We start from the raw sequence: 18,679 nt of genomic DNA on the forward strand, positions 1-18,679 counted from the left end.
TAAATTTTCGTTCATAAATACAAGGTGATCGAACTCCCATTTTAATATCTCCAGCAATTGGAAGACGATCACCAGTCTCTTTGTGTTGTGGTTCAAAATCTTGATCTTATTGTAGCTTGCTAGATTTGACAAAATTTTAATTTTTAAATTGTTACTGATTTTCTACAGCAGAGCCGTTTGCTTTATGTTTGTTTTTTTTTTTCAAAAAAAAAAACTTGTCAAAAATGTATTGGGGATTTTGTGAGGAATTTAAGTTTAAATTGGGGATTTTTGGAAAACATAATATTGGGACAAGAGCCAGAAAAAAAGAAAAACACTGGTTGCGTCGGCAATTTTCAATAGTCCTCCTGGCATCACGGTTTAAAACCCTTTATGGTATTTCAAAAATAATTTTCTACTTACTAATCGTATTTTAATTTTTTACATACCTGGAAAGAAATTAAGAAAATAATTATTAATACAACTAAACATAAATAAACTACAAGTTTTTTATTTGAGATTTTTTAAATTTAGTTAATTTTAAAATGAAATAAAAAATAAATTAAATTGTTATTGTATGTTATTAAATATAATTTAATTTCATTTAAATCAATCAAACTGACATTGTTTTAGTGAGTACGATATTTCTAAATCTTTAATATCTTCACCAAATAGCGGTTATCAACTACAATAACGAAATTGAAATTCTTCTTTTTTTGTAATCTCATTGATTTCCAAGTCAAACATCGAATTTACAATTTAAAACAATTAAACTTAAATTATTTTCAAACTTATTGCTTCATTTATGGAACTCATCACACTAAAAACTTCAACACCAAGAAGAGATTTGGCCCCCCAGAGTGCAAACACCATGCACTCTAACTATGCAATGGCCATAAACTATAGGAAATTTTCAGTCAGAGCCTTCTCCCTTTTCGTAAACTTTTATAAATTATAGCCAATCTTTCTCTTCACTGGTACTCCAACAACCAGCATCAATTAAAAGTTAATAAATTTTCATAATGAATGAGTACAAAAGAATTACTTTTCCAAATGGAAAAAGGTCTTCTCTCCGTCCCCTTCCCAACCCATAATATTTGAAAAACTTACTTTGTCTGTTCGTTCATAATTTAGCGGGTACTTGGAGGAGGAAACTTTGTGCACCATCGGTACGGGAGGATATTCAAAAGCTGTTTGCATCAGATGAGCTGGAGCACTGAAGGGTGTATTGAGCGCCGATGTTGATACTGATCTTTGTGGGCCATATCCAATGTTGGCATTATTGGTCAGAGGTGTTATACGCCTCATCGTTGGCGTGTGGTAACTATGGGAATACATTGTTGTAGTTGTAAAGGCGGGAGGAAATACTTTTCGGAGGGATTTTAGGCGGGCGATTTAATGGAATATAAAACTTTCACTAATCCATTTCACAGAATTGTAGTATAATTGATTTGTTGTCTTTTCGTTTCGTTTTGTTTTTCTTCTTTTTTTTTTTGCTGTTGAAGATTATCAAAATAATTTTTTTCTCTGGACTTTCTTCTCCATTTGCTGGTGATGCCGTTGTTGTTATTGCTTTTGTGTGCATAAAATTGTGATAATTAATTTTGTTTAAATTTTTCACAGATTTTCATTGTCAACTGAATTTATTCACAGATGTTTTTTCTTAAGCCTAAATATCATAAAAGTCAAGGGTACTGAGAGAGAGGGATAGAGAGAGGGCCACCTATTATTTTGCTTAGATAAGGAGGGGTGGTAATTATGTTGTGAATAGGGGGCTGTAAATTACTGTTGTCGAATTTCTGTTGCTATTATTTGCTGCCTGACTGGATGGCTTGCTGGCTGCCTGGCTATTTGCTGATGGAACCACACCGGAAATGATTTAATATAATGAATGAGGCAGTGACAGACCTGTACGATAGTCATGGTGGAGATACTATGCAAAACCAAAAAAAAGCTCAAAATATGAATAGAAAATTAGACCGGCACACTCTAAGTACCGCAACTCGTAAAATTAAATTAATACCAAAAGGGTGTTGCTCTTTGCGAATGATGAAAATTGTCGATGTATGACATTTTCTCTTCTTGAAGATGAACGTTTTTTTTTGTTCTTCATTTGTTCTTCAGTTGCTATCAGTCTTTATAAACTTGTTAGCGACAACTTTCCGAATTCAGACTCCACCTCTAATAGAAATTATGCTTAAGCAACGTTTTTAAAATAAAGTGTTAATACACATTTCCTATTTTGGAATCTATTTTTGCTTTGTAGTGATGATACAAAACACCAACAATTTCACTAAGAATTTTTAAAGTCATGCCGACCATAGTCAAACAATTTTTTTTTTTCATATAAAGATACCCATTCGATTCGACTTAACTATAAGGACAAAGCGACTTCATCAAAAATTTTATCGACTTTCAGAAAAAAACACAACTTTCTATCAGAAAAATGTATCTTGTATGCTAAGCAAAACTTCATTCGTATTTTAAGGACGCAAAATCGTTGACCTCAGGACAATATTTCTTTCAGTACATGCAGAGAGAGAAAATTTTATTTTTGTATGGTGACCATGTAACATGTTTGTCATGTATGGTGACCATGTAACATGTTATTTTCTCGTCAAATATAACCTGCTTGCCGAAATCAGATACATGATATTCGAGAAAATAACATGGTAGTGAAACCCATGTTACATGGTCACCACCCAAAAATAACATAAAACATGTTTGAGGTGATCCTATTCATTCTCTCTGTGTACCTATTTTGTGTTAAATATTTTTGTTGAATTTATAGTTTTTATTTTCAGTACTTTTTTGTATGAAAACATAGTTTTTGCATTTTTAAGTGAAATTGATACATTTGCTAAACTTTCTCAAAAAATTGCTATTGAAATGAAGGGCCTGAAGTTGATTTGTGTACGACACATCACCATGGATCAGATATAATAGTTTCCTCCTTCAGAGGAAAGGAGGAAACTATTGTATCTGATTTGGACAACGAATGCGCCTTTTATCGCCTCAAGAAGTGAAATCTGGAGATCGCTCTATATGGAAATTACAAAAAAGGGACTGATAAAAACTAAATTCAACGCAGCTATTTGTGGATCTAAACTACATCTAGATATGCAATTTCCAGATCGGATTAATCTTCTATTAGCCAAGAAGTCAAATCGAGAGATTGGTTTATTTGGGGACTATACTCGTACCAAATCATGGACAAGCCACACTTGCGGTTTCTAGAAGCCCAAGGAGTCAAATCGGAAGATCGGCCTCTATGCACTGAAAAAAATATTTACGTGATATTAAAGATTACGCAACCTAAATTTGTGGATGCGCAATTTACAAAATATTAAGGACAAATTTCATTAAAATAATGAAATTTTAATTAAAATAAAGTTTATAATCTTTGTTTCAACATTTTTTATTAAATTTAGGACACAAATTTTGTAAATTTGCGTCCCTACTTTAAAGTCGCATGTCTTTGAACTAAGGCTAATTTTCCTTAAAGTAAAGAAGCACATTTTTGATTTAAAGAAATTTCCTTAAATTAACTTTCAAGTTTCAATTAAATTTAAGATAAAAACGCTTTAAATATATGATAATACTTATTTTGAGGATTTAGCATCTTTGGTTTAATGTTTTTTTTTTTTTTTTTTTTTTTGAATTAAGAAAATATTTTATACTTTGAAGTATATGAAATAATTTGGATTTTTAAACTGTCATTTGTGTGTGCGTGAATAGCTTTAATAATATACCGCGAAAATAAAATCAGAATTCAATAAATGAAATCTGTATCCTAATTTTAATTTTATTGATTTAAAAAAGATTTAAAACCAGATAATTCACTAAAAAAATGTCTTTATTTTAAAGAAGCCGTATCTTTGGCTCGGAATCAATACCAAAATCCTTATTGGAAGGTCAAAATCTTTGGATCCGATTAAAGTTTTTTTTGAGAGTGGGGGTTATGTATAAACATGGACCGATACCACCACATTCGGTACACCTATTTTCGAATTTAAAATACCTCTTTATATCCAATTTCCGGTAATTCGGATAAAAATTGCGGTTTATGGATGCCCAAGAAGTCATTTCGGGAAACCGTCTATAACATATGGGAGCTATATAGGGTGTTCAAATTCGGATTAAATTACACAACTCGAAACCGGATAGTGAAAAATTTGGCATTTGCGGTTAATCACGAAAACCGGGGTTTTACCATCGGTTAACCGGTTTTCTTTATTTCAATGAAATTTCTATCTACATTCTCATATTTTTGTTCCGAAAGTGGAGCTTTTTAGTTAGTATAGCCCCCTATATCCTATGTTGGAGGGCATACAAATTGAATAATTGAAAGCAAATACCATTAATTGAACTTTTATTAAATTTAGTTCAATATCTATATATATATATATATATAAAATTCAAATTATGTTTGTTTATTTGTTTGTTTGTTTATTTGTATGTTCCGGGTTGGCGCGAAAACGGCTGAACCGATTTACTTGAAACTTTCAGAGATCGTGGGGGGCACTCATGTGCTGAAAGTAGGGTACCTCATTTTTTGACATATGGTCGCGGAGAGGAACCTCCCCTTTGTCCGACTTTTTGAAAATTAAACCAAACTTGACCGATTTGCACGAAGTTTTCAGGGATAGTAGGGGGTGATCCCTAGACAAAGATTCGCAATTTTTTTTCGAAATTTGATCGGGAGGGGGTACCTCCCCTTAAGCGACTTTTTGTTTGTTTGTATGGTCCGAGTTGGCTACAAAACGGCTGAACCGATTTACTTGAAACTTTCAGAGATCGTAGGGGGCGTTCATGTGGTGAAAATAGGGTACCTCATTTTTTGACACCTGGTCGCGGAGGGGGACCTCCCCTTTGTCGGACTTTTTGAAATTTGGACCAAAGTTGACCGATTTGCTTGAAATTTTCATTGAAGGTTGGGGTTGGCAACTAGACAAAGATCCGCTACTTTATATTTCGATATTTGGTGGCGGAGGGGGACCTCCCCTTTGTTCGACATTATTTAAAGTACAGTGAAAAAACTAAAATTCTCTAAATTATCTGAGATTTACAGAGAACATGCGGTGAAGTTATTTAATTAATATCGGATACCTGATGATTTCATATGTCGACGGGGAGAGGGACCTCCCCCTTGCCCTACTTTTTGAAACTTGGAACAAAATTATGCGATTTGCTTGAAATTTTCATTGAATGTTGGGGTTGGCATCTAGACAAAAATCCTCTACATTACTTTTCGATATTTGGTCGGCGGGGGGTTGGGAACAACCCCTTTGCCCGATTTTTTTTAAAGTACAGTGAAAACAAAACTAAATTCCCCCGACTGAAATTTTACGGAAAAAATGGGCGAGGTTACGAAAAGTATATCAGTTTCCTGATTTTTTAATAAAAACAAAGGGGCATAGGGAGACATCGGCTTCTCTTAAGTACATACAGAGAAACAATTAAACTTTACCGAGTTACTTGAAATTTACAGAGGACTGGGGAGAGGTTACGATATTAATAGTTGATACCTGACTTTGTGATATTTGGACGGAAGAGAGGCCGCCCCTTTAGGCTTATAATTCCGATATCAGGTCGGTGTGGAGTGAAGGTGGGGAGAGGGTTCCCTTTTGTCCGTTTTTTTTCTTAAATTGAAAGTAGAGGGTTGTCCATAAATGGGAACTCGGTACATAATTTAATGATTTTTTCACAGGCTTCTGCCAGACTTCTTTTTAGTAACGAACTTAAATTTACATGAAATTGGCAGCCAACATAGAGGGTTAATGTGGTAAACTTTTTTACTACTTTTGCTTTTTCCGATTTATTGGATGGGAAACAGTAATTCTTTGTATGTTATTATAATATAGTGCTAAATTTTGAGGAGAAGGATACCTTTCCTTGACAAACCACACTTAAAATTCTCAAGAAATATAGAAGATTGTCCAACTACTTGAATACAGAGCATTATTTAAAAAATTTGGAGGAAAGGGTACACCCTCTCCCAGACATTTATTAAGACGAACCGTTTTACATATAAATATCCTCCGTATTTTCGAATTTGTTTTCAGCTCGAAGGATATGGTTGACTAAGTTAACGCAAATTGTTCCCACAAATATGCTTCGGAATGCGCAGCGAAGCGGGCCGGGTTACGCTAGTATTTAAATATATATTAAATGTATTTAATTTAATTAGGATAATCTAATTTAGTTTAGCTTAGTTTAAATTAATTTAACTGCGGTAATTCAAATTATTTTACGTTGACTGAATTTATTTTGTTTTAATACAATTTTAGATTTTCGTATTTATTAATAAATTTATTTTATTTATTTCTAATTTACTTTCAAGGAGTCAAATCGAAAGATCGGCCTCTATGCACTGAAAAAAATATTTACGTGATATTAAAGATTACGCAACCTAAATTTGAGGATGCACAATTTACAAAATAGTAAGGACAAATTTCTTTAAAATAATTAAATTTTAAATAAAATAAAGCTTATAATCATTGCTTCAAAAAAATTTTTTTTCATTAAATTTAGGACACACTTTTTGTAAATTTGCGTCCCTCCTTTAAAGTCGCATGTCTTTGAACTAAGGCTAATTTAATTTAATTAGGATAATCTAATTTAGTTTAACTTAATTTAAATTAATTTAATTGAGTTAATTCAAATTATTTTACGTTGACTGAATTTATTTTGTTTTAAAACAATTTTAGATTTTCGTATTTATTAATAAAATTATTTTATTTATTTCTAATTTACTTTCTTTTTATTTATATGCAGAAAATTGATTAACTTCGCGTTCAATTTTTTTTTGATTAAAAATTCAAGAACGCCAGTGAATATTCACTAGTTTGTACTCCATCACAAAAAATTGAATTAAATTTTCCGACGAGATACTCCATTCCACCTACAAAGCTTTATATAATTTAGTTAAATTTAACTAGTTTTAAATTATTCAATTTTTAAACTATTATAAATTTAACTAAATTAAAAATAAATTAAATAATATTAAATAAATATTTAATATATATATATATATATATATATATATATATATATATATATATATATATATATATATATATATATATATATATATATATATATATATATATATATATATATATATATATATATATATATATATATATATATATATATATATATATATATATATATATATATATATATATATATATATATATATATATATATATATATATATATATATATATATATATATATATATATATATATATATATATATATATATATATATATATATATATATATATATATATATATATATATATATATATATATATATATGCCAATTAGTTTAAATAGTCAAATCGAATGGTCAATAAATCGGATATTACGCTCAACGTAAAAGATATCCATTAGAAACATAATTGTATATACCAACTAGGTCATTACTTCCGAAGTGAATTCCGAATTACTTTTATTTCATAGACAATTTTTTTGTTTACGTTCGCTACAACCCATAGTTTATTCATAGAATAAATAAAATCGCAAAAACCTTCTATGCCATTGGAAATTGATTGATGGATTATTGTCAAAATGCTTAATTGCTGTGCTAATTGGAAATAGATAAGCAAACATTTTTTTAATGTACTCTTGCTTTGTGGAACTACATAGCGCAGCTTGCATTGAATCTCCTAATACATATTCTACTATAGCTAAAACCCAAATGTCTACGATGATTTTTTGTTTCTTTTCACAATCGAAAACTAACTACGTTAAAATTTACGGGAATTCTTTTGGAATTAAAAGTCCCCATCAAAGCAAGTGAACAACGTAAATAAAACCGGCATATCAAACTTTAGTGAAATGAGGTAATTTCATTAAAAATAATGTTAGACAACAACAGCTTAATGCCTTTTTTCATTCGCCTCAACCTTTTTCCATAGAAAAGAACACGGGCGAAACAGAAATAAACGATGGAGGGATTTGTCATAGGGATGCCGTTTGAGAGTTAAGCTGGAGAATTGAATATAATCTCGCAGGCGATATATGACTGTATTGAACTAAAAGGAAATTGATAACAAATTAATTGAAACTAAATTAATGTAGTTTTAATGTATTGTAATTTAACGAACTCATTTTATATTAATTTACTTTATTTTAATTTCATAGATTTTGTAGCAAAAAAGCAAATGTGTTTAATAATAGGTTAAGAACAATCCAAATACTACCGCGAATTTTCGTTTGTTTACAAACCACTAGTTTTATTATTTTTATACCCTGCTCCACACTGTGGAACAGGGTATTATAAGTTAGTGCATATGTTTGCAACACCCAGAAGGAGACGAGATAGACACATGGTGTCTTTGGCAAAAATGCTTAGGGTGGGCTCCTGAATCGATATAGCCATGTCCGTCTGTCCGTGAACACATTTTTGTAATCAAAGTCTAGGTCGCAGTTTTAGTCCAATCGACTTCAAATTTGGCACAAGTATGTGTTTTGGCTCAGAATAGATCCCTATTGATTTTGGAAGAAATCGGATCAGATTTAGATATAGCTCCCATATATATATATTTCGCCCGATATGGACTTATATGGCCCCAGAAGCCAGAGTTTTACCCTAATTTACTTAAAATTTTGCACAAGAAGAACAATTAGTACTATAGTCAAGTGTGCCAAATTTTATTGAAATCGGTTCAGATTTAGATATAGCTCCCATATATATCTTTCTCCCGATATGGACAAATACGGTCCCAGAAGCCAGAGTTTTACCCCAATTTGGTTGAAATTTTGCACTGAGAGTACAATTAGTAGTGTAGTCAAGTGTGCCAAATTTTATTGAAATCGGTTCAGATTTAGATATATCTCCCATATATAGCTTTCGCCCGATTTACACTCATATGACCACAGAGGCCAATCTTTTACTCCGATTTAATTGAAATTTTGCACAGGGGGTAGAATTAGCACTGTAGCTATGCGTGCCAAATTTGGTTGAAATCGGTTCAGGTTAATATATAGCTCCCATATATAGCTTTAGGCCGCTTTACACAAATATGACCACAGAGGCCAATTTTTTGATCCGATTTAGTTGAAATTTTGCACAGAGAGTAGAATTAGCATTGTAGCTATGCGTGCCAAATTTGGTTGAAATCGGTTCAGATTTAGATATATCTCCCATATATAGCTTTCGCCCGATTTACACTCATATGACCACAGAGGCCAATTTTTAACTGCGATTTAGTTGAAATTTTGCACAGGGAGTAGAATTAGCATTGTTGCTATGCGTGCCAAATTTGGTTGAAATTGGTTCAGATTTAGATATAGCTCCCATATGTATGTTTTTCTGATTTCGACAAAAATGGTCACAATACCAACATTTTCCTTGTAAAATCGCCACTGCTTAGTCGAAAAGTTTTCAATATGACTCTAATTTTCCTAAACTTCTAATACATATATATCGAGCGATAAATCATAAATAAACTTTTTCGAAGTTTCCTTAAAAGTGCTTCAGATTTAAACGTTTCCCTTTTTTTTACCACCCTAGTGCATTAGCCGACTTAAATTTTGAGTTTATAGATTTTGTAGAAGGCTATAAAATTCTGTCCAGATCGAGTGATATTTAAATGTATGTATTTGGGACAAACCTTTATATATAGCCCTCAACACATTTGACGGATGTGATATGGTATCGAAAAATTAGATCTACAAAGTGGTGCAGGGTATAATATAGTCGGCCCCGCCCGACTTTAGACTTTCCTTACTTGTTTTTTATTATTTTGTGTCAGTGTGGCACATTTTTGTTCGTTTTCAAACGCAAACGTGTCGTCTTTGCAGGGGGTTTCGCCAACATTGTGGCAGCACTTTTTCCCAAACGAAATCAGAAATTAGTTTTAATTTAATTTTGTATAAACTAATTCCAAAATTTATTACACTAAATTTCTATGTAATCATATTCGTAAATTCATTGAATGCCATCCCTAATTTCTAACATTAGGGTTTGGAATAAAAATTTTGTGAGGGAGAGTAAAAAAAAAAAAACTTTTTGCGCAAAATAATACTGAAAAGTCATCAAGTATTTGTATTTGTTGTCGTGATAATGACACCTCTTATTATACAAAAAAATAAACAACAACAACAAAAAGTAAAAAATAAAAAAAAATAACACAAAACAATTTTTTTCTGTTTTGTTTATGATAACTAGCAAAAGGCAACTACAATGAAGACGATAGCTTCAGACGATATCGTAAACGTTAACGGCAGCATCGACAGCGACTTCATAATTTTTTCTCTCAATGAATTTTTGATAGTCAAACAAATTTCAAATTAACAGAAAAACCAAACTGAGGCTGTTTTTCAGCTTGCTGGGTCTGGTGGTATTCTATTTCTGGTTGTATTTTGTTGCCTTTTGTTGTGGAGAACCTTCACTTCGCAATCTTATCAATAATTTGGGTTTTTATTCGCAAAGATAGAAGGAAACCGAACGTAAGATTCTTAATAGACTACAAAAAAAAAAAAAAAAAAAAAAAAAAAAAAAAAAACAAACGTAAACACACCTATATCGAATGCGGGAATATAAAATTTCATATGAATGGTAATGATACCCCTTTTTTTAAATGTCTGTCTTCGATGGTCTTCCTCCAATCTGGATCGTTAAGTCGCATACAAGGTGCTACGTTTATTGACTACCTGGTGGTGTTATCAATAGCAGATTGTACCAACTACCAACAATTTTCATTATTTGAATGTAATAACGATGATAGTGTCTCGTTAAAAGCGAATTTAATTTTAAATTTTTTCTTTAATGTTTTCAATGGTTGCAGTGAGACTTTTATTTGCCTATTCAATTTGCAATCTTTTATTCTCGAGTAGAATAAAAAATGTGCAAATTTACTCACTTGTACTTTTTTTTTTTAATTGGATATGGCCTGATAATAGTTTGCAAAATACATTAGCAGATTATCTAAGCGCCAAAGGTCGTTTTTATATCATTAAGCGAAACGCCGAAAGAATACTCCAACAGCTTTCGTAATTTGGTAAAATAGAATTTTGATAAAGAAATAAACATGAAATATATTTTGAATCATACTATGGCTAATGAGTAGTCTCTTGACTGACGAAAATAAAAAAATAATTTTAATTTTCAATGATTTTAATTTTTTTTTTTAATTTTAATGGAAATTTGAGCAATCCCTACGGAAAATTGATCAACTCCAGGACTGCTACAGTACTAGCCTGTGTTGCCAGTATTGGGGATTTTTCTCCCAAAATGAGGTTATTTTTTTGTGAATGGGTTCGACATTTCTGATTTTGTAGGGAATTTCTATAAATATGGGGATTTGCTCAAACTCGGTTCAGTATACAATAATGGATTACAAGAAATTCTCTTTATACCCTACACCATACGATGGGGGGGGGGGGGGTGTATATTAACTTTGTCATTCCGTTTGTAGCACATCCAAATATTGCTCTAAGACCCCACAAAGTATATATATTCTGAGTCGTGATGAAATTCTGAGTCGATCTGAGCATGTTCGTCCGTCCGTCTGTTGCAATCACGCTAACTTCCGAACGAAACAAGCTATCGACTTGAAACCTGGCACAAGTAGTTGTTATTGATTTAGGTCAGATGGTATTGCAAATGGGCCATATCGGACCATTTTTACGTATAGCCCCCATATAAACCGACGCTCAGATTTGGCTTGCGGAGCTTCTTGGAAGAGCAAAATTCATCCGATCCGGTTGAAATTTGGTACATGGTGTTAGTATATGGTCTCTGACAACCATCCAGGAATTGGTCTATATCGGTCCATAATTATATATAGCCCTCATATAAACCGATCCCCAGATTAGACCTCCGGAGCCTCATGGATGTGCAAAATTCAGCGGATTCGGTTGAAATTTGGTACGTGATGTTAGTATATGGTATCCAGCAACCATGCAGGAATTGATTCATATCAGTCCATAATTATATGTAGCCCCCATATAAACCGATCCCCAGATTTGACCTCCGGTGCCTTTTGGAGAAGCAAAATTCATCCGATCTGGTTGAAATTTGGTACGTGGTGGTAGTATATAATATTTAACAGCCATGCCAAAAGTGGTCCTTATCAGTCCGTAATCATATATTGCCCCCATATAAATCGATCCCGACATTTGGTTTTGGAGCCTCTTGGAGGAGCAAATTTCATCCGAGTCAGTTGAAATTTGGTACATTGTGCTAGTATATGACCACGCCTAACTAGGACCATATCGGTCTATAGTTATATATAGCCCTCAGATAAATCGATCCCCAATCACACAAAAATTGGTCCATATCAAATTCATAATTGGATATATCACCCATATAAACGACCCCCATACTTCAATTCTGGCTTTCTACCACGTATGGACTAACTCACAATTTAGAAAACGATGTTAAGAAGTTTTAAGATACCACAACCCAAGTAATTCGATTGTGGATGACAGTCTTTCGTAGAAGTTTCTACGCAATCCATGGTGGAGGGTACATAAGATTCGGCCTGGCCGAACTTAAAGGGTGATACGGTCAAAATTTGGTCAATATAAACATGACGTATTTCTTTCAATTTTGCATTAAAAAAAAAACCTGAACACCCCTCATTTTGAAGGTGTGTGTGTGTAGAATGTTGCTCCTATTTTGATTTTGGAATTCACTCTTCAGTTGTCAAAATGCCGTCCAAGCAAGAAGAGCAGCGTATCAAAATTTTGCTCGCGCATCGCAAAAATCCGAGCTACTCGCACGCAAAGCTGGCAAAATCGCTAAAAGTTGCCAAATCAACCGTTACAAATGTAATTAAAGTGTTTGGGGAACGTTTGCCGACTGCAAGGAAGTCTGGATCGGGGGGAAATCGAAAACCGGAAGCCGCTGAGACGACAAAGAGAGTTGCCGGTAGTTTCAAGCCAAACCCTAACCTCTCTCTCCGAGATGCCGCAAATAAGCTGGGTGTATCGTCTACAACCGTGCATCGAGCCAAAAAAACGAGCCGGACTATCGACTTACAAGAAGGTAGTGACTCCAAATCGCGATGATAAACAAAATACGACGGCCAAAGCGCGATCCCGGAGGCTGTACACGACGATGCTGACGAAGTTTGACTGCGTGATAATGGACGACGAAACCTACGTCAAAGCCGACTACAAGCAGCTTCCGGGACAGGAGTTTTAAACGGCAAAAGGAAGGGGAAAGGTAGCAGATATTTTCAAGCACATAAAACTGTCAAAGTTCTGGTTTGGCAAGCCATCTGTACCTGTGGCTTGAAAAGCAGCATTTTCATAGCTTCCGGGACTGTCAACCAAGAAATTTACGTGAAAGAGTGTTTGAATAAACGTCTGCTGCCTTTCCCGAAGAAACACGGTTGTTCCGTACTGTTTTGGCCGGATTTGGCATCTAGCCATTACAGTAAAAAGGCCATGGAGTGGTACGCCGCCAATAACGTGCAGGTGGTTCCCAAGGACAAGAACCCTCCCAACACGCCAGAGCTCCGCCCAATTGAGAAATACTGGGCTATTGTCAAGCGGAACCTAAAGAAGACCAAAAAAACTGCTAAGGACGAGCAACAGTTCAAGGCAAACTGGCTTTCTGCGGCGAAGAAGGTGGACAAGGTGGCTGTACAAAATCTGTTGGCAGGTGTCAAGCGTGAGGCCCGGCAATTCGGATCTGGAAAAGCGAAAGCCTAACTGAATATTTTTCCTGAATTTTATACTAATTGAACTTGAAAAAGAAATTTAATTTGATTTTTTAAATAAATGATTTCACCGATTTACACGCGTTTTCCCTTGACCAAATTTTGACCGTATCACCCTTTATGGCCGTATATACTTGTTATTTCTACATTATTAACCCTTAAATGCGCGCTGTATCTTTTAAGATACAACCAGAAAAAAATCTTACCTTTTAAAATTTTTACTTTTTTGGTTATTTCTAGATCTGTTCTAAAATGAGATTTCAAGGTCCTGAATATGCAAATAAAAAACTATATTTATCATATTTACATTTATTTCATTTTTACTGAATTCTTTGAAATCAAGTTTGTTGCATTTAATACATCATAACGTTATTTCTAAAAATATGTTTTCCGGAAAATTTGTTGCACTTCTGAGTGATCTGCAGTCAAAATTAAAAATCAAATTTTGACCAAAAATTTAAAAACCTACAATTTGGAATTAAAAAAATATATACCAGAGATGAAAGTAATGTTGGTAAAAAACTGTGTAGTGCAAAAATGTCTATATCTATATCTATTCTCTTCTAAAATCAAATTATTTATTTGTAAATAAAAACGTAGATTAATGCGCACTGTATTTTTTAAGATACAACCACTGTTTAAAAAAAAAACACACACACAAACATAATTTTTTTGAAAACAATGTGGTATACAGACATTCTTTTTTACCAATTTCCATATTATATATTTTTTTTCAGACGAATCTGTGATCCTGTACCCCTCTTTATTCAAAGGCTCACAATAGAGCAAAAATAGAGCACCTGGGCTAGAAGCAGACATAGGATTTTATATTGGGGACCTAAGCATTAATTTATATATTTTACTTAGCTTTACTTATACATTATTCTGCAATTGTGAAATCATTTCGTGAGGACTCGGGCCTAAATGTTTTCCCTCATAAGTATTCCTCACTGATTTGGATAATATGCCCTATAAATATAGAAATAATGAATATAATAAAGAATTTCAACTTCATACTGATCCACCACCCAATTTTATTACTTTTAAATTTTTATTCAGAAGAACATTTTTGTTCACAAATACATTGTGATTGGTTTCTTGATAAAAAACTTGTCAAAAATTTATTGGGGATTTTTGTGAGGAATTTTAATTTGAAGTTGGGGATTTCTGGTCCCAATTTGGGGAAATGAGCCAGAAAAACACTGGCAACACTGGTACTATCTGGTGTATATACCTAAAGAAAACCATTTGCAAAATGGTCATGGTCTTGCAGATTTTTCAATTATTTGAAAAAGTTCAAATCTTTATCAGCAACAAACAAATTTGTCATAAAATTTTCGTTTTGCAATAAAAACGAAGTAAGGAAAATCTAAAGTCGAGCGGGACCAACTATATCGTACCCTGTACTACTTTAAAGATCTACATTTTTGATAACAGACAAATTTCTTGGGTGCTATATATAAAGGTTTATGGTCTCATATAAATATATTTAATTCTGAAGCTATTGGAAAAAAATTACTTCTACGAAATATCTAGACTCAAATTTTACATCGGCTAACGCCCTGGAGCAGATCACAATGTTAGTAAAAACATTATGGGAAATATATGAATCTAAAGCCATTGTTATGCAATTTCGCAAAAGTGCATATATGATTGATTGATCGGCCGATAAATATGTATTTGAGGTATAGGAAAATTTGAGTCATTTTTAAAATTGTTTGGCCATTTTTGCCCAAATTGGAAAAACATATATATGGGAGCTATATGTAAATCTTAACGGATTTCCACAGTGTGGCGCAGGGTATAAAAATACTTTTTATTACAAAATCATAACCCATTTTGTTTATATTAAACACTGGTCTTTTCTATCTTTATGTCTTAAATAAAACTCAGTTTGAGGTTTCCTATTAAAACATGCTTTCGAAATCTTAAATGTAAAATTAAATTTTTCAGTTTCCAAAAGTTGTAGTTTTGAGAAAGTGGCCAACTAAAAGGTATATTTCTGTTAAATAAAGTTTCTTTACATCGGCCTGTGGGCGCCCAAAACTAAGCTCTATAAATATAACTGATTGACTATATGGTTTGCTTGTGCGTTCATGGCTATAGCGATAATTGTCTGTTGTTGACCATAATAGCTGCGTAGCCCAGTGGCTACGCAGCTACAACTCATAGAATTTGCTATGGGTAAGTACATAAATATGAGACCCCAGAATTCTGGAAACAAGTTGTATTTTCAGACGAAAGCAATTTTTGTATATTTGGAATAAATAGACGTCAAATTGCTTGGAGGAAAGCAGGAACTGCGCTTGAAAAATAAAACCATGATTGCTTGCTTTAAATTTCACTTGGGAGGAAAGAATTATTTGTTTTTTTTTTTTTGTGTATGCACCAGTCCCAGATCTGGTCAAAACATATCATTCCAAAGAACAAGTCCTAAGACAGTTCAGTACGACCAGCGAATAGGCAGGTCCTCATGAACCAATTTTGGACAACCTCTTCATTATCACTATCCGGTTCGCAACGGAATGGAAAATCTTTGAAAGAACAACAGATTATTGTAATACTTGTGTTTCAGTAAATGTGAAGATCCAATTTCAATATAAAAAGAATATAGGCCTTAATAAATTATATGAAATTCTAAAAATTGCAATAAACTGGAGCAACCGGTACAAGTATTGTGAAAAGTCCGTCAGTAGCAATTTGAACTAATTTCCCCCAGGGATGAGCTAAAAGAATATGCTATGCATTAAACTCATAAAATTCAAATACGTGGTGGAAGGTATATACGTTTCAGCTTGGGTATTTAGCACTTTTTTGTTTTAAAATTTCACCAATTTATATTGTAGCTCATAAAGGTTAAAGGGCGAAGGGTGGAATATGTGCTAAGTAGATTATCAGATATTGCATGGTCTAAGCTAACGCTAATTATGTCTTGTTGTCTCACACTTTTTGCACTTATATGCAACATATTTTTAACGGACATTAGTAAGCTTTTTTGCAACAATTTCTTTTGGCTTCTCTTTGTTTTCTTACAAAATGTTTTCCGGTTAAAAAATCCCTTGGTGGTCATTTTTCGTAAATGTGATCCCTTAGGTTATGACTGAGCTTTTTTTCTACTTTCCACAGAAACACTTATTTTGCCATGTAATTTTTTTTTCACGTACAATTTTATGCTCCAGAAAAGCACTCACCATGACATAGAAAATTCCCCTCTAAACTACACAAACAAAAATTTAATAAATCCATTATTTTACATAATCAGAAAGGCCAACAGTGGATAATTGGTGGCATGAAGAGCTATGTAACCGAGTCCAGATAAAAAAACAAACACAAGCTCGGATGATAGAATATACAGCACTAAAGAATCAGCGAAAAACAAAACCAGAAAGACGAAAAGATTGAATTTGTTGATTATTTGCACTTTGGGCATTTTTAGTTTGGATGAATGATTAAGACACAGTGGGAGATGATGGAAGAGATGTGAAATAATTTTATGCTGGACAGAAAAAAATATCACCAAAATATTTCCAATTAAAAAGTTGATTGAAGTTGATTGAAGTTGAAATTTTTTCTATTAATAAATTTTGCTACAATTCACTTTTTAATCAAGATAGATTTATTAAGTTATTTAAATCAATGATTGAATTTTTTTTTAATTTTTAGTTAAAAAACTTGATACAATCAATTTTTAAATCAAACTCGGAAGACTATGTCAGTTAAATAAGTGATGGAAATATTTTTAATTTTTAATTAAACATTTATTTCTAACAATCAATTTTTAATTAAACATTTATTTCTAACAATCAATTTTTTAATCAAACAAAACACTAATTCGGATAAAAAATAATTGATTCAATTAAAAAATTAATTGACATTTTCTAATGAAAGCAATTAATTTTTAAGAAGTATGTTTTTTTATGCCCACGTTCATTAATTCGCACTCAATCTGCGAATTTCGGTCCACAAATAAAAATAATTTTTGTTGTTGAATGGAACGAGGAATATTCAAGGCTAGAAAGTGGTGGTTCCGTATCAATTAGATATTGGAAGAAACATAAATATCAGCTTGTTTCCTTTATTTTCCACTTGAGAAATGAACCAATACTGTTTTAGGGGTTCACAAATTTTTTTTTTATAAAATTCGTAAAAGTGGCGCAATTAAATGTGATAACTTGACTTTATTGATTTTTTAAATTTTATTATTATTTTATTATTTATTATTTAAAATTTTATTATTATTTTTTTCTTCCAATAATTATTATACCCTCCACCATAGGATGAGGAGTATATTAACTTTGTAATTCCGTTTGTAACACATCGAAATATTGCTCTAAGACCCCATAAAGTATATATATTCTGGGTCGTGGTGAAATTCTGAGTCGATCTAAGCAAGTCCGTCCGTCCGTCCGTCTGTTGAAATCACGCTAACTTCCGAACGAAACAAGCTATCGACTTGAAACTTGGCACAAGTAGTTGTTATTGATGTAGGTCGGATGTTATTGAAAATGGGCCATATCAGTCCACTTTTACGTATAGCCCCCATAAAACGGACCCTCAGATTTGGCTTGCGGAGCTTCTAAGATAAGCATATTTCTTCCGTTCTGGCTGAAATTTGGTACATGGTGTTGGTATATGGTCTCTAACAACCATGCAAAAATTGGTCCACATCGGTTCATAATTTTATATAGCCCCCATATAAACCGATCCCCAGATTTGGCTTGCGGAGCCTCAAAGAGAAGCAAATTTTATCCGATCCGGCTGAAATTTGGTACTTGGTTTTGGTATATGATCTCTAACAACCATGCAAAAATTGGTCCACATCGGTTCATAATTTTATATAGCCCCCATATAAACCGATCCCCAGATTTGGCTTGCGGAGCCTCTAAGATAGTCTTAGGCAAAATCGTTCACCTTAGTGATTCGGACTCATCGTTCCTTTTGTAGAAAGGAACTAGTTCCTTCAAATCGTTCCGGCTTTTTATACTTGTCTTCTACTAAAGACAGACATGACATTA

The 18,679-nt window shown here is 32.9% G+C and overlaps 1 protein-coding gene across 7 annotated transcripts in view; it reads right to left on the reverse strand.

Moving 5' to 3' along the window:
- The window catches only part of Wdr62 (WD repeat domain 62), a 613,801-nt gene that overhangs the window by 274,035 nt on the left and 321,087 nt on the right, over positions 1-18,679 (reverse strand). For 3 of the 7 annotated variants that reach the window (XM_075296007.1, XM_075295998.1, XM_075295999.1), the window contains exon 2: positions 1,090-1,673. The exons of the other annotated variants lie outside the window; for them this stretch is intronic. In XM_075296007.1, coding sequence (XP_075152122.1) covers positions 1,090-1,317 — 228 coding nt within the window. In that variant the 5' untranslated portion in view covers positions 1,318-1,673. The remainder of the gene's footprint in view (positions 1-1,089; positions 1,674-18,679) is intronic. 7 annotated transcript variants of the gene reach the window in all.

The sequence above is a fragment of the Haematobia irritans genome, chromosome 2, assembly GCF_050003625.1.
Source record: "Haematobia irritans isolate KBUSLIRL chromosome 2, ASM5000362v1, whole genome shotgun sequence".
In the NCBI taxonomy this organism is placed as follows: Eukaryota; Metazoa; Arthropoda; class Insecta; order Diptera; family Muscidae; genus Haematobia; species Haematobia irritans.